A 15436-nucleotide genomic window follows, 5' to 3' on the forward strand; every position below is an offset into this window, starting at 1 on the left:
AAAGAGAAAATATGGATGGCAAAGCCTTGTTTCACAGATAACGTGAAAATGTGTTTTTATGCTTTCAGAATTCAAGACTATATAATTTTTATATTATATAATAATTGTATTATCAAATGTCTGAAACTAAATAAAATACAGTGAAATTAAACTTTTTACTGCCAATGAAGGATAAACTGTGAATCATAAGTAGAGCTCAAGCTCATTTCTGTTTGTGGATCTCGTGGTCCTTACCTACAAGTGTAGATAATTATTATTGCCATCCCAGATTGAGAGGATAGAAAGAATATGACGTAGATATTTGGATAATTGGGGCTAGTCTGTGTTTCAGAGGATAAACAGAGTAATTATTAAGAGAGTTCCAAATTCTAACTGGAATTGTATCCCTCACAGGATAGCCAGCATTCCTGGGAATCAGAAAGCTACACACTCGGAAAATTCCCAAGGGAAGAAGTCCCAGCATGCAGAAGAAGCCATTTTTTACATGAACTGCAGAGCAGCTTACCTGAGTGTCTTAAAAGCAGCTTAGAAAATATTAAATCCAAGGAACAACTCAGTTCAGGTAACGATTGGATCTTTTCCCCTTGAATTCTTACACGGGATGATTACAGTGAGAGTATCCCAGTGCAGGAACTCAGTAAGTGGTTTAAGGAATTGAGAGTAGTTTTGGATGCCTGCTGGAAGTGGGAATAGCAGACAGAGGTTTTTTTCTGTAAATCACCAGTATGAAGGGTCTCAGTTCAGTTTAGAGTGGGCCATTGCCCTGGCACAGAAAATCACCACAACTGGTGTTCCATAAGAATTCTTGCTCCTTATCTCATCTCCTGCTGAATGACACTTCCATAGACTGGAATCCAAAGTTCTTATTTTTCATCCAGACTGTATTTGTGTATAAGTGGTGGTGTTGTCAGCAGTACCATAGGAAAAAAATACCTCTGGCTGCTTCAGCTGCACTAAAGAAGGGTGCTGGTAGATACTGAAAGCTGTGGGGCTTTGCTTTAAAAACTTAAGGAATTTCCAAGGGGAGTGAGAAAAATTCACCTGAAAAATGGAAGTTGGTTTCTTAATAATATATCTTAGTGACCAGGTAAGATAAGGAAGGAGTAAGATAAGACTGAGTAATGAATACAACCTGTTTCAGTTTTGAAAGAGGTTTCACTCCCCCAGAAAAAATTTCTCAAGCAAATACCATTTCAACTTTGCAGCTTCTTGGAGTTGTAGGATTGTGTGCTCTGTTTGGGTGGTGGTTTTTCTTTTTCTTAGAGCATTTTTGTTCTTTATGAAAAGGTTTTTCATGGAAACCACCACTGTAAAAGCTGAGTGCACTTCTCTGTTGCACTGATTGTAGCTTCTTTCCCTACATGAGAACATGAAATTCTACCCATTAGCAAGGACATTCCTACAGCTTGTGACTTGGTGCTCTCCAGGCTTTGTCAGCTGCAATAAAAGGGCCTTGATGACATCCTAATGATTGTTTGGGATAATCTGGATTTTAACAGAGGGGTGGTGTGAACAAATGTCATCTCTTTAATAAATGCTTTGGCTTTCATCTCTATCCATATGCCGCTTGGCTACACAGCAAGTGTTTGGGCAATTTGCTTTCAAGGTCATCTTAGAGAGGGCAGTTAGTTGTTTAGACTCCCAGTCATTTCAGAGACATTTAAGAATTTATTTTAGAATTTGTAATTGTTGAGAGTTAGAGACCTATATTTCATCTGAAGTCAATTTTAGCATTTCTCAGACGAGTGGTGCCAATGTTTAAGCATCTCTTGCTTCATCAAGTTTGGCTGATATTCTAAACTAAAGTCTCACTGAGAGATTGGCCCTGTGAAATTTTATTTGTAGGAGTTCTGCTTATCCACGAATAGTAGCTTCACTTCCTTCTGTTGATGTATTAGTGAAGTGATTTAGCAGAATCAGACCATAGAGAAATCTAAATAAAAGGTGTGCAGTCTGATTGAACTTTCACAAATATAAGCTGGGAGGCACGTAGGGAGTGGCAAGTGCTGATCTCCCTGGAGATACAAAAATACAGGATTGTATATTGGAAGGATATCTGTTAAATCTAGTCATGTATTGACATTCCAAGGACCTCTGCTATCCATGGAAACAAACCCACAGAGTCACAGCCCTTCCGTGGCTGCCCTTGACACTGAAATCCCCAAAGCATTGCTCCATGCCCAGGCGTGGCTTGGATAAAGACGTGAGCCCTGCTCTGTTCTCCTGGCTCCTGCAGCAGAGGTGACAGGGCACAGATCTTTATTTAGTGCTTGGTGTTGAGGCAGGGATGAACAACAAAGGTGCCTGGTTTGTTTGTTTGGTTTGCTGCTGACACAGTTCCCACTGAGCGTTGTAACGATGCCACCGCCTCATTTCACAGATGCTCCTGAGCAGTTCCCAGCACAGGCTTGGTCACTGCTCAGCTGGCTCAAAATCAAATGCCAGCCCAGGTAGAGATGGAGGATCTCCTGTGCTTCCCTAAGATACTTGATTATTTGGGAAGACATAAAAGCATCCCTCTAATTTCAGATAGAATGTAATTTGAATTTAATTTCCATTTAATGTAATACCTTCATCACAGTAAAAACTGGTGAAAGGATGTTTTCAGTAAAGACCTTGAAGAGGCAAATAGATGCAGCAAAATCGTTTTGGAGAATGCCAGGTGTAACATCCATGGCACTGGTTGCATGTGTGGCACTGGCTGCCTGGTGGTGTCATTTTTCTTTTAAAATTCATGTTGTATAATTTGAATTGATATGTTCAAATATACAGGTGTGACACAAAATATTGTCTCAGATGAATTCTATTCTAGATCTCAGTTCTTAGCAAAGGAAGTGCAAAGATGATGTTGATCTTCATAGAAATAGGATCCAATAATGTGCAGGTTTAAAAAGAATATGTTCTTGATATTAAGACACTGGATTTTGGCTGAATTTTACACTTGAGGCTGTCTGAGTTCATGGATATTTTGGTTAAGATCATAACCAAAACTGTCCTTCAGACCCACTTTTCTGTTGGAGTGATTTGGCTTTAAAAAAATCTGAACATGGAAAGTGACTCAAAGATGTTTGGAGAAAACTCCTTTCCTAACAGCTGGAATATATATTTAATATTGTGTTTTGTTGTGCAGTACTTCAGCAGGCTGGAAGAAATCCTTCTCAGACCACCATTAATAAATACTGGACTTCACAAACAACTTCACTGAATTTTGATGATTTTTGTGCTATTTTAAAAAAAGAAAAGCCAGCTACAAAAAATGAACTGCTCGAAGCATTTGGAAAAATAGACACAGATAAAGCTGGATATATTTTCCATGATGAACTTTATAAAATTCTTACAACTGTGAGTATCACTAGAAACTTAATTATCCATCTTTAATTAGTAGAGATTTTGGAAATTAGATGGTAAAACAAGATAAGCAAGAATGCCTGAGAGCTGGGATTCCCCATTTTATGGAAGTTTTTTGTGGTGGGTTTCCAGAAGACAGCACAGAATTACATAAACTGATACAATTTATCTCTTCAGTGTTTAGTAGCATTGTAAGGACATAATTTCTAATGGTTTGACCTCTGTTTTCATGATTCAAATGAAAATCCATTGAAATCTATTGCAAGATAAGTTTTCCTGAAAGAATATTAAAAGACTCTTTGTTTGTTTATCAAATTTCACTGTAGGTGACCAGGATTCTTGATTAGGAACCCAAACTGAGCTGGTTTTTTTCTTGCAGAGAGGTGCTAAAATGACCTGGGAGGAAGTGACCAGCATTACTAAACAAGCTGCTTTTAACTGCAGTGGCAAACTTGACTACAACAAGGTAAGGCCTAGAGTGAAATTTGTTCTAGTGTTATTGACAATACGAGTGTTAGTGATGATCTTACCCCAGGATTCTAAATTTGGACTGAAAAAACAGCCCACAAAAATTTGTACATAAATATAGTTTCACTGGAGGAAAACTGGTAAGAATCCTATGTTAAAAATCAGTCTTCAAATACCTAGAAAGAAAGAGTTGAAAGTCACACTTAGTATTTATTCAATATTTGGTCCTCCTTGTTGAATCATGGCTACATTTTACTGTGATACTTGAGTGGTTGTTCTTATTAATGAAAATTTAAATTAATGCTGGTCTTGAAGAGAAAATTCTGCTGCCCCATCCTTTCCTTTTCTAATGCTACATTTTACTCCTTCAAACCATGAGAAAAAGAACCTGGTAGGTGAAATATTCTTTTTTTATCTCAAGTTGTGTGAGCTGTAGCTGAGCACCAGTGAGCAGTGCTGCAAGGCTGCAAGGGACAGGCTGGAAGTTTGAGGCAGCAGCAGTTTGGGAATGAAACTGAGAATTCCTCTGAAGGGATCCCAGTGCTGGTGTCCAAAGCATCCCCGAGGATCTCCAGGAAAAGCCATCACAAACTGGCTAATGGTGTTTCTATTTCTTCTATTTGATTTTTTTTTCTGTTGGAGATGAAGCTCTGGCTCAATGAGCAGTTGAGTTTTTGTTTAATTTTTCTCAGATTAGTGAGGATTTTAGTGATGAATATAATCTCTACTGTAGCAATCCCATCAATGTGTCAGTAAAATATGTTCAAATGGCTGCATCTATGAAGCTCTCACATTCCTAAGGGTGGATTTTGTTGATTGTGATGTGACACAGTCCAAAGGGAAGAGAGGAGGTGAATGCTCAGATATTGCAACATAGGCAAGTTATTTATTTCCTTCCCAGATCAGACATGAAACCTTAAACATTTATCAATGAACTGTGTGTTTGTTTCAATTCTTGAGGCTGCTTTTCAAGCACAATCAATAGGAGAGTTTAAGGTCCTTGCTGAAGTTACAAAGCTGCTTCCAAACCTTCCCAAACTGGAAAAAGTCCATGGAGAACAGAGTGCAGAGGCACCAAGTCTGAAATATTAGGATGTAGTTTGTGCTGTTCCAAGTTGCTTCAAATCTGGGCAATACCAAAGAGGAGCAAAAGTGACAGGAGAGTGCTGAAGGGAAGTTCTCTGACTGAGTTCTTGTCATCCAGTTTTCTTTGTGCTTCTAAATGCAAGCTTTATGATAAATAGCACTAGGAGAGGGTTGTAATAATGTAACTGTAATTAAATATCTCTGTTTGTAGGTGACAGCAGAGCTCCTTCAAGACCTTCATCAGCTCAAAGTGGCAAAGCTTCCACCTCCACCACTGTCACTGTGGGTGCCAGCAGCAGCAACAGGAACACAAAGCTCATTATTGAGCCTGACACAATGAAGGTATCACACTGAAATGATGGTGTTTTCCTCTAGGCACCTGTGTTATTGCATTTTAAATAAGCTAAAAATCAGAGAAAAATGGTGTCTTATGTTTTATTAATAGTTTGTCAAGGGCAGCTATAAACTACTGAGAGCTTTCCTGATAGGTATTATTATGAACATTTTTATATACTGTTGGTTTTGCTGACAACAAGTTATTGGAAATAATTTTTCAGGTGTGAAGGTTTCATAGAACAAAATGTGTTTTTTATAAATGAAACCACTGTTGGAGAAAACATGTAATGACTTCTTGAGAAATTTAAAATTTAATAATTTATTAGGTTGGTGAGAACTTTAAATGCTTAAGTAGTCTGAAAGATTGTGTATCATAAACCTGTGCATGAAAGGTAATTGGAAATAAATAACAGATCTGTGAGCATATTCAGTTTCTTGGGCATTGCTTGGTAAATACATGCTGTAACCTGAAAATATTGATTTTTAGTTAGACTAATATGTCCTATCAGTATTTTCTTTTAAATAAATCACTCATTCAATATAAATTCCTGGGGGAGAGAGACACCAAAGTCACTTTGCTAAGTCAATATTTGTAGAGTGTTAATATTGATCTTTTTCCCTTTGTTTTCCCTTTCTTGACTGGACCTTTCCTAGTTTTCTTTCAACAGAAAATAATAGCTGTAGAAATAGAAAACATTAACTGGAAACTGCTGGGATCCATTAAAAATGTGCACCTGGAGACTCCTGTATAGAAGGGAACAAATGGTTCTGACCACACAGTGTAAGTGCTGCTGGAAAACAGAACTGATTGTCCTCAGGAGCTACATTTTTGTTTCAAATAACAACTCTGGGTTTGTTATTGAACTCTGAAGTCCTTTATGTCTTCCCCATTGCTGTACAGTGACATTTGTTCTATATTAAAATTTCAAAGCATCATCTCCCAGGGATTTTTGGCAGTCTGTTTAGGTATCTGGACCTCCATGCAATTTAACCTGCAATCTCACCTTGTTCAAACATGATGTGGAGTGTATGAAACCAGCACACACTTACCCAAGATCAGGTTCTTTTTCCTTTATATAAGCCAGTAAGAACTGACTAAAAAAAAGCAGCTGCAGATATTGATTAGTATTGATTGGCATCATCCAAAAACTGAAATCAATCAATAAACATGGGAAGGTGTAAGTAGAGCTATTAATTTTTTTAAAACTTTTATTTTGTACAATGCAAGCTCTGCCAGAGTCAGTGAATAAATGCCCAGGGATTCATTTGTGGTGTGAATCAGAATCCAGCACCCAAAAATTCTTCTTATTCATCTTATATCCAAGAATATTTTTTTTTTTGCTGTTCACCTGTCTTTTTGTACAAGTAAGAAAATACTGCCCTCAGGATGTTGGAGCAACACCAACTTTACATTTCTGACAGAGGAAAACAGTGGAAGTCAGAACATGGTGAATGTCTAAATTAAAAGACCCTTAGAAAATTCCTCTCAATCATTGCTTTTTATTAGGAATTATGCATTAATATATTTATATATTAATTTATATTATAATTTCAATAAGAACTTAAATTTCAGTGTCAGTGGCCAGCAGCAGGTAGTGCCTCACATTTCTTTCCAGTTAACATTTCTAACACAAATGTTTCCCACTTTGGCTCTTTTTTGACAACTTCTGTTCTGCTTTGAAGTGACAGAGGAAAATCCAGCCAGGAAATCCTCTTTTAGCTTCCCAATTTTACATACCTGCTTGGAATTTGGTAATCTAGGACTTCTAGCACCACCTTATGCTCTCTGCCAGAATAACAGGGTTTGATTTCCTAAAACATGGGTAAGGTTTTTGTCCAACAGTTTTGGCAGGTATTAAGCTTGCAGCAAACAACCAGTTATTTCCAATGTGTCAAATTTTAAGAAAAAACCTCCATTTTTAAACCTCCTTTTAGCTGAAGTCAGGAGTCCTGGAAGTATTGGAATAAACAGTTTAGGAGTAGTAGTGGAAATGACCCAACAGGCTGAACTCCATGTTGGAATTCTGTTGCTGACTTATGTTGACCCCCCTGTTAATCCCAGCTCCCATTATCCATTTTTTGACTGACACAACCCCAGCTGTTGCTCCATATTTAACCCTCACCATTAAGTCCCAGGAATGTTTTGTCTCTGTTCACTTCTTTCCTAATTATTTTTTATGATTGGTCCCCTTTTTCCTCGTCCTGTCACTACAAATCCAGTTTAATGGATAAAGAGGAGTATAAAATTATTGGATGGATTTGTTAATGAGGTTTATTCTGCTCCATAAAAGGTGACCAGGGGCTGCTGATCTCTGGCTCCATGGTCCAGAAGTAGCTGCACTTCCATAAGGATTATCCCTAAAACCTTCTCCAGCAGGTTGTGCCCACAAGGAAAAGATTCTGGGAGATTATAGGAGGGGAGGGACTTGGATAGCAGTGTCTGCCAGGGACTGGACATCTCACTTGATTTTAAATAACTTATTAAATCTTTGTCTTTTCCACAGCCAAATTACTTTGAAAGTATTTTAGAACTTCTTTAGCAAAATCTTAAGTTTTAAAAAAGAATCCAAACCTTCAAAGAACAGCAGAAAGGGAGTTGCAAAGTATATAATATTTATGTTTAAATTAGTCCATGCTGCCAGCTGTTTGCAAATATAATTATGAGAATCTTCGTGGCAATTCCAATTTAATTTTCAACTATTGGAGCATTGGGGTAATCTGTGTTTTTCAGGCATTTTCACAAGTGAAGCAATGTTACTTTCCAAAAATTGACTACAAAGAAGGACTATTTGGGGTTTTGTTTTTAATAAAAGTATATTGATGCTGTATGTTGTGGTGCATTTTAGGCAGGGTTTATTAAATAACCAAATTAATTCATATTTCAGAGAAGGCACTTTGATCTTCATCCAAAATGAAAACAACACCTAATATTTGCTTGGTTTCCAGGAATGGCAATGTGTACAATCCAAAGGATGCTTCTACCTGGAAGAAGATGGGGAAATCATCAGTCACAAGTACAGGCTGCACTTACCCCAAAGATCTGCAGTTTGTATCACCATCAAACCTTTAACTATTGCCCAGGCAGAAGGTTAGTGTGTTTCTATTTCATTTTCCTCTTCAAAAGAGGTGGTGGCTTGGTGATTTACCATGGGGCTTCATCCAGTTGCTACATTGGAATTATTTTTTTCCCCAAGTAGGTTATTTCCTTTTTAATCCCATAAAATGGGAGCCTTTAGACCCCAAAGTTATTTTAAAGTCAGCTGGGCTGGCTTTTTTGAAACAAATTTTTGTGTTGTGTAGCCATTCCTTGGCATTCTTGACCCTTAATGATAGAACTATTTTATCAGTAGTTCTTAATGATAAAATTATTAACAGTAGTCATTATCTTTGAGACAATCACAAGGCTTGGAACAATTTATCTGCTTGGCCTAAACAGGAAGGAAATCCCAATAGCATAGAATAGATTCTTTTTTCCCATTTTTCATCAGCAGGCATCAATAAATACCATGGGAATAACTATTTTGACCCACAAATAAAAAGAGTTTTGTGTCATTATTAAGCATTTTTGGGGGATATTTTTCCTTTTAGGAAAATCTTGTCGCTTGTTGTCAGTGGATACAGATTTGTTTATTCTGAAGGAAAATGAATCCCAAGAGAATCTACAGCTTGTGATCTTTACTGAACTCCAACACAAAGAGGTTAGAGATTTTTGGTGTATTTCTGGTTTAATTGTTATTTTTTCATGTGTGTGTTAATGCTGGGGGTGTGAATTCCATGTGTTTGGAAAGAATTCCAGCTGTGCCCAGTATTGATGAGTTGCTGGGTGTATTTACAGCTACTCTGTAGAAACTCAGTTGTATTTCTTCACCTTCAAACACAACATTTCCAAGGCAAAATTTGTTTACATTTCCTTTTATTTTCTTTCTCCTTGCCATTTGAACTTCATAGTGCACAGAATATTCTTATTCTGTGGCAGAAATAAGGCAGCACAAACTTATTGTCCCCTTCTCCCCTCATCTCTCTCCTGCATGTTTTTCTAAATTTCATTCTAAGAGATTCACTATTTCTTAACCTTCAAATGGCATCACACAGCCAATTTTTTTTTTAAGGAGAGAACCCAGCATTGCCAGTGTTTTCAAGTAATTCATCTGGTCTATATGAATATTACTGGCAACAAAGAACAGCATCATTTGAGAAGTTGTTCCAAACTTTTCTGTCTTCCTTTAAGAGCAGATGTTTGGATGGAGCGGGGAGCCTGGATCTGGGGTTTACTGGCTGCTCCCTTTTACAACTGGCTGTAGGCTAAGGAAGGTAAAAACCCAAATTCCTGGAGAAGCCAAACTGGTGTGGAGAGATGAAGATGGAGAGCTGGCTCTCACCAAAGAATTCTGGTGAGTTTTATTCCCAAACATGATAACCTCTATAAAAATCTCTTTTCCAGCTAAAATGTGGCTTTTTAAATCTGGATGTTCCTAAAGTACTATTTGTAGAGAATATTCTCAAATAGACTGAACAGTTCTTGGCAATATTGTGAGCCAGTAAAAGGAAATGGAAGCCTTTGGAAATAGTTTGGCCTTTTTCATCCCTCAGAGCTGCTTTGTTGGATGTATTTGAAACAATTGATTTGGATGGGAATGGCCTCCTGAGTCTGGAGGAATACAACTTCTTTGAGCTGAGGACTAGTGGGGAGAAGTGTGATCAGGAAGCCTGGGCTGTGTGTAAGGGTAAGTTCATTACTGTAGTAATTAGGCCTAAAACTAATTAAGACTATCAGTTAATTTTCCAGCTGGATAGAACTGGGTATTCTGTAGCCTATTCCAAGAACATGTGTAGATATTGTTCTCTTCCTCCTTTCTTTTTCTTTTTTTCCAGTCTCCTGTCCTTTGCTTTGCTTCATTCTGGTGTGTGTGGCACTGACCTTCTGCTGAGAGAATTCTTCCCCTTCCTAATTGTTCTGTAGCTGCCAAAACCTACAGGGTTTGTAATCCTGGATCATATGGGGAAGGAAACTGTCACAGGTATTTGTTGAATCGATCTCCTTTGTGCAGATTGGGCTGGTGCTGCTTTTTTTATCTCACAAAGTGTGGAGAGGGACATTTAATTAGTGTGCATCTGGTGCTATAAAATGGCATCCAGAGTTTAGGTGGGTTGCCAGTGTCTCATTGTACAATACATATCAGGTTTGACATCATTCCTTTGGAGGTTGTGGCACGTTGGCCAAAATACTTTGGATCTGGCAAGCCCTATTAATAGTACTTCTGAGGTATCAGAATTTTTCCTAACTTATGGAAAACTCCTACAAAAATGCATTTCTATAACTGAATTTCCCCTCTGTTTCACCCCTGCATGTGCTTTTCCACACTTGATGGTGTTGTCAGGGTGATGCCTCTGATCTCCACACAAGTAGGAGGGGTGGAAATGTGTGAATAAATAAGAGAGGGAAGAGGAGAAAGCTGGGGAATGTTTCACCAGGTCATCAATCAGTGGAAGGGTTCACATGAATATCATCAGACACCAAAGTTCAAGCCATTTATTACAGCATTTGTAGCCTTGGATAGATTTATTAAATTGGTAATCCCTTTTTAATAATATATAGTAAAGATTTAGCATTGTTATGAAGATGAGAAAACCATTTTTAAAAGTCCCTGACACGAGGACATTTCAATTATGTGTTTGCTGCCATTAGAGTGGTGGATCTATGATATTCTCTCTAGAGAGGGATGTTAGGATTACTGGAATTGTATTGCTTTTTAGGAACTAAGTAAATCACTTCTGTATCAAGGACCTGAAGCATTTAAAGGTGCTGTCTCCAGCTGATTTTCATTTCCCATTCCTACAATACCCCATTCTGCAAAGCTTAGCCCCAGACTTTTAGAAAAAAGAAATCAAGATGAACTCTTTGTGTTTTGAAATCTCCCCCTTTTCTGGGTTATCCAAGGGGCCAGCTGTTTGTAGGCATTATCCCAAATCCACAGGGAAGCTCTGCAAACAGAATATGCCTGGTCATGGAGATTCTTTCCCAAATGATATTGGCCACCCCGAGGCTGCAAGCTGGCTCCATCTTTTAGACCTTGTTAACAGGAGTGGGATTTTTGCCTTTGGAAGGATAAAGGTGTTTGCAGAGAGAAGAGACTTTGAAGTGCTCTTTCTGTTCCTTTGAAACAAAGAATTTTGAGATGAAGAGAAATGAACTAACAAGACAAGGATTGATGGATTTGAATCTCATGGAAGCCAATGAGCGGGATGGGGATCCTCGGGACCTTTGGGTCACTTTGTTGTCCCTGGGCCACAACAAAGCCTTAGAAATGGCAGAGGTAGGAGAGTCACAGAGCAAAAATCACTGCACATTTTTCTGCTGCACTCTTTGTGTCTGCCACAGACTGATTGCAGGAGGGCAGGGATCCACTGCCACTGTCATTCTCCTCATTCTTAAGATAGCACTTGGATCCTTGAAAGAGGGAATTTTCCTTTGCTTTAGAGAAAAGCAGGATTTTGTGGGGCTGTAGAGGAAGGAATGTTGGATTCTGTCTGTTGGAAGAATCCATGCACTCTGCTGGTGGGGAGTGATAGGAGGATAAGGATGGTAAACCATGACTGTCAGCAAATGTAGAAAATACAGGACTTTTTCTCCTTAAAAAAAGTCACTTTTGTGGCCCTAACCACAACAGAAGTGGACAAAGATAATTTTTTTCCACATGATTTAAAATTCCTAGTTTCCAGACAGAACTATTTCTGTTACTGTTGCCTTTCACAACAGTGTCTGAAGGTGTTCAACATGAAATTTTAATGCTTCATTAAAGTTTTTGGGTTTGGGTCACACACTGTTCACTTTACAGGACCAGGGATTATTTCTCCGATGTTTCTGTGCACTTACAGATTTTATTTTATTATCTTCTTTATTTTTATAGAAATAATATTACTTCTGATGTTAATAGTTCTCTCTAAGGAAAGAGGATGTCATTAATGAAGAGAAAAAAATTAAAGCATTAAATATGCAGATAAATAATTTAATTCCTAGGAAAAGCTGATTTTTTAGGATCACAGTGTGATAATGGTATTTAACTTTGTTAAACGGGTCAGTGTAGTCACTATATAAAATATAGGAAGACCTAAAAATAGTCAGTATGAGAGATATCAGTTGTCTGTCAGTGAAAATCTTGGGATGGTGGTGAGGGATTTAAGGATGAGCAGTTTGCCTTTTCCTCCGAGCTGCTGCGGTTGGCAGAGCCCCTGCAAGGCTGTTTTTCTGCATTTCAGCCACAAGAGAGAGCCCTGCTCCAAGAAAGAGCATTTTGGGGAGGTTTTTCTCCAGTTAGGAATTTCAGGAAGCTGTGTTGTGCCTTATTGCAGCTGTGGGTTCTGGCTCCAGCCTTTGCTTTCCAAAGGACAGCACAGCTCTCCAAACGCTTCAGTAATTAAACTAAAAATCTCCAGCCGTTAACTTGTGTCTCTCACTTGCCTCTTTAATTCCTTGATTTCAAATAATTGAAGATTGATGTTTTGGGAGCACTGAAAGAGAGCTTGAGAAATCATTTCTGCTGGATTCCAACAGCTTTAGAAAGGAGCTGAGGTGCTGTGACGGAGTCTAAGAAAATGCAAACTCCAGGTTGTTACACCAGGAATAAAATGTAGCCAAGATACTCCCAGAGTGCTCAATGCAACATTGCAGAGGTGTTAAATCTGTGTGAAGTGGCACAAACAGCAACAGTGTGACAGGGAGAGGAGAAAGGTTTCTTTCAGCCGCTGGAATACATTCATTTTTCATCCTTATTCCTGGCCATTTTGCTGTCCAAGGAAGGGTTTGCTGTGTTGAACTGCATGTCAGGTGTACTGTGAATGGCCTAAAAATGCCAGTTGTCCTGAGCTTTCATTGGTGTAAGAGACTGCCACAGCTCTCAGGTTTGGAATATTTAATATTCAAGAAAATACTTCTATCTGGGTAACTCTAGTTTAGATAAGAAAATACTTAGGAGCTGTGGGGGAAAATCTGAGGGGAAAAACTACAGCTGCAGTGATGCTAAAACTCCTATTCTCCCTTGCAGGTGTGGCCCTTTGTCATTGACGTGTGCAGAGAGGTGCAAAGGCAGAATGAAAGCCTTTCTCTGGAGGCAGGGGGCTCCCGGCTGAGCAGGGCTGTCTGCAGGTCTGTGCTTAATAAAGGAGAGGCCACAGTGCTGGATGGCTCTGAGAACATCATCAGGCACACTTACAAATCAGGCAGCAGGATCAGCTCTGTGATTGAAAAGAAGGGATGGCCTGGGACTTCCATAAGGTACTTTGTGTTTATGTCTGTTGTTATTGTTCCTTCTCCTTCCTTGGGTCATAGTTGAGAATTACTTCTCCTGAACTCAGGGGTTTGTGTCTGTTTCATTAAAAAACCTTCCTGATGTGCTTGTGCTCCTTGGGACTTCAGAAGAGCCTGGATCAGTGTTCCTGGAAGGGACAGATTATTATACTGAGGCAAGCAGTTCTAAGTACCACATGAAATAAGGTGACTAAAACCAGAGGGTTTCTTTAACAAATGCAAACCACTGGATTTTAATAAATTTTGATGTGTTTGCCTTGTTTTGGAGTGCTTAAGGGATGCTTGGTTTGTGGGGTTTCTCTGTAATTGCAAGTATCAGTTCCCTGGTGGTTACCACAGTGTAGTTGAGTAAAAGTCTCTGAAAATCCTCTTTCTTCGTAGTGAATATGAAGTGACTGAAAGTTCCCTGTCCTTCAAAGAGAAGGATGGACAACTTCATTCCTGGTAAGAAAGTGCCCTGCAGAACAGGAACAGCACATGGAAACTTGTCTGCTGCAACTGTGGGTTTGTCCAAGTGCTGGGACTCTTGAACATCTCATGATTGCAGCCAGGTCTGGGGGAAACCTCAGTGGCCTCATCCTGAGAAAAGCTGAATAATGCCAAGAAAAGTGCTGGAAAAGTGCATTTCTGGTGCTGGGGGTTACGATGGGATTGAGGAATGCTCTAAGATCACGGGGTGTTAAGATCTGATTGAATGGTGCTCTCCAGCCACGGGAGAGACCTGAGCACCACAGCTGATGATCTTTAGTTTTACAACGTGAAAGGAAAGGATGCTAAAACGAGTTTGAATTTTGTCTCCACCTGGAATGGTTTGTATGCTGCAGTGAAGTCTTTCTTTTTGACTAGCAACAGCTCAGTTTGTAGTTGTGAGATTAAGGGGTGTTTCTCTTATTTTTAAGTTTGCGTTTCTGTAAGTAAACTGAAATGGAGAATATTTGCCAGTCCCATTTGACATCCAGTGTAGCCTACCAGCTTTGTCTGGTCTGTGGGCCAGCTTTCCTTGGCATTATTGCCACAGGGTGAGTCTGACTCTTTAATGGCACCAATAAGATCTTCACGGGTCCTGTTGGAGCATCACTGAGCAGTAGAATCGTGGCCGGGCAATAATTTTATGTCCAAAATGACAGAAAGTGTAAATCCAGGTGTGATCATAGAACCAGCCCCAGGCTGATTCAGTGCCATTGTCACCTGCTGTTCCCCAAATTTACTGTGCCCTTGGTTCTGTGAAAAACGAGCTTCACTCTTTGTAAAAGTTGAAGGAAAGTTTAATAAAAGGGACAATCAGGAGACAACAGCACAAACTTGGGCAGAGAGCCAAAGGCACAACTCTACATCCAAAAGATCGGCTTTAAAAGTCCATCGCTTATTTCCTATTCATCGCCGTCACGCACCATTCATTAATTCTTTGGAGTTGCTGAGTATCATCTTATCAGCCTGATCTTTTCCTTGGCTTCAATCCGTCTGCTTTCGGGTTCTTTTCTTTTGATAAGGTTTTCCAGGAATGTGAAGACCCCCCCCCCCCCCGCATCCTTACCAAACTGGCCACACAAACTGCGGCCATTCTACAGCGTTACATTACAGAACCCAGGCAAAGCTTTTCTCACATTAAGGAACATGAAAAAAACAACATCACAATGCATCCATAACAATTCCGGGACATGCGAAAAGCCAACATCCCAATAGCGTTCGGAACAGAGGGATCCGCGGCTCTGCGCATGCGCAGGCGGAGTGATCCGCCAGGAGGGACTATTTGTGATGCGGCCCTGCCCGCGGAGGCATCAGCGGTGCTGCGTCCGCGCATGCGCACTGATCCGCGCGCCCCCGGCCATCTGCGCACGCGCAGCTGCCAAAACGAGCTTCACTTTGTAGAATTTGAAGGAAAGTTGAAGAAAA

At 39.5% G+C, this 15436-nt stretch overlaps 1 protein-coding gene across 1 annotated transcript; it reads left to right on the forward strand.

Moving 5' to 3' along the window:
- Nucleotides 1-288: 288 nt before the first annotated feature.
- On the forward strand, nucleotides 289-14058 carry EFCAB7 (EF-hand calcium binding domain 7; the record flags this gene model as incomplete). Its single annotated transcript, XM_082287408.1, is given in 18 exon segments — nucleotides 289-293; nucleotides 394-509; nucleotides 512-562; nucleotides 3131-3342; nucleotides 3728-3814; nucleotides 4238-4249; nucleotides 4253-4298; nucleotides 4301-4417; nucleotides 5114-5244; nucleotides 8185-8326; nucleotides 8827-8936; nucleotides 9472-9627; nucleotides 9830-9976; nucleotides 11406-11552; nucleotides 13281-13303; nucleotides 13305-13336; nucleotides 13339-13510; nucleotides 13925-14058. Coding segments are annotated over 18 exon segments (1773 nt in total). The 3' UTR covers nucleotides 13992-14058.
- Nucleotides 14059-15436: the final 1378 nt, after the last annotated feature.

The sequence above is a fragment of the Coloeus monedula genome (assembly GCF_965178545.1).
Source record: "Coloeus monedula genome assembly, chromosome: 9".
In the NCBI taxonomy this organism is placed as follows: domain Eukaryota; kingdom Metazoa; phylum Chordata; class Aves; order Passeriformes; family Corvidae; genus Coloeus; species Coloeus monedula.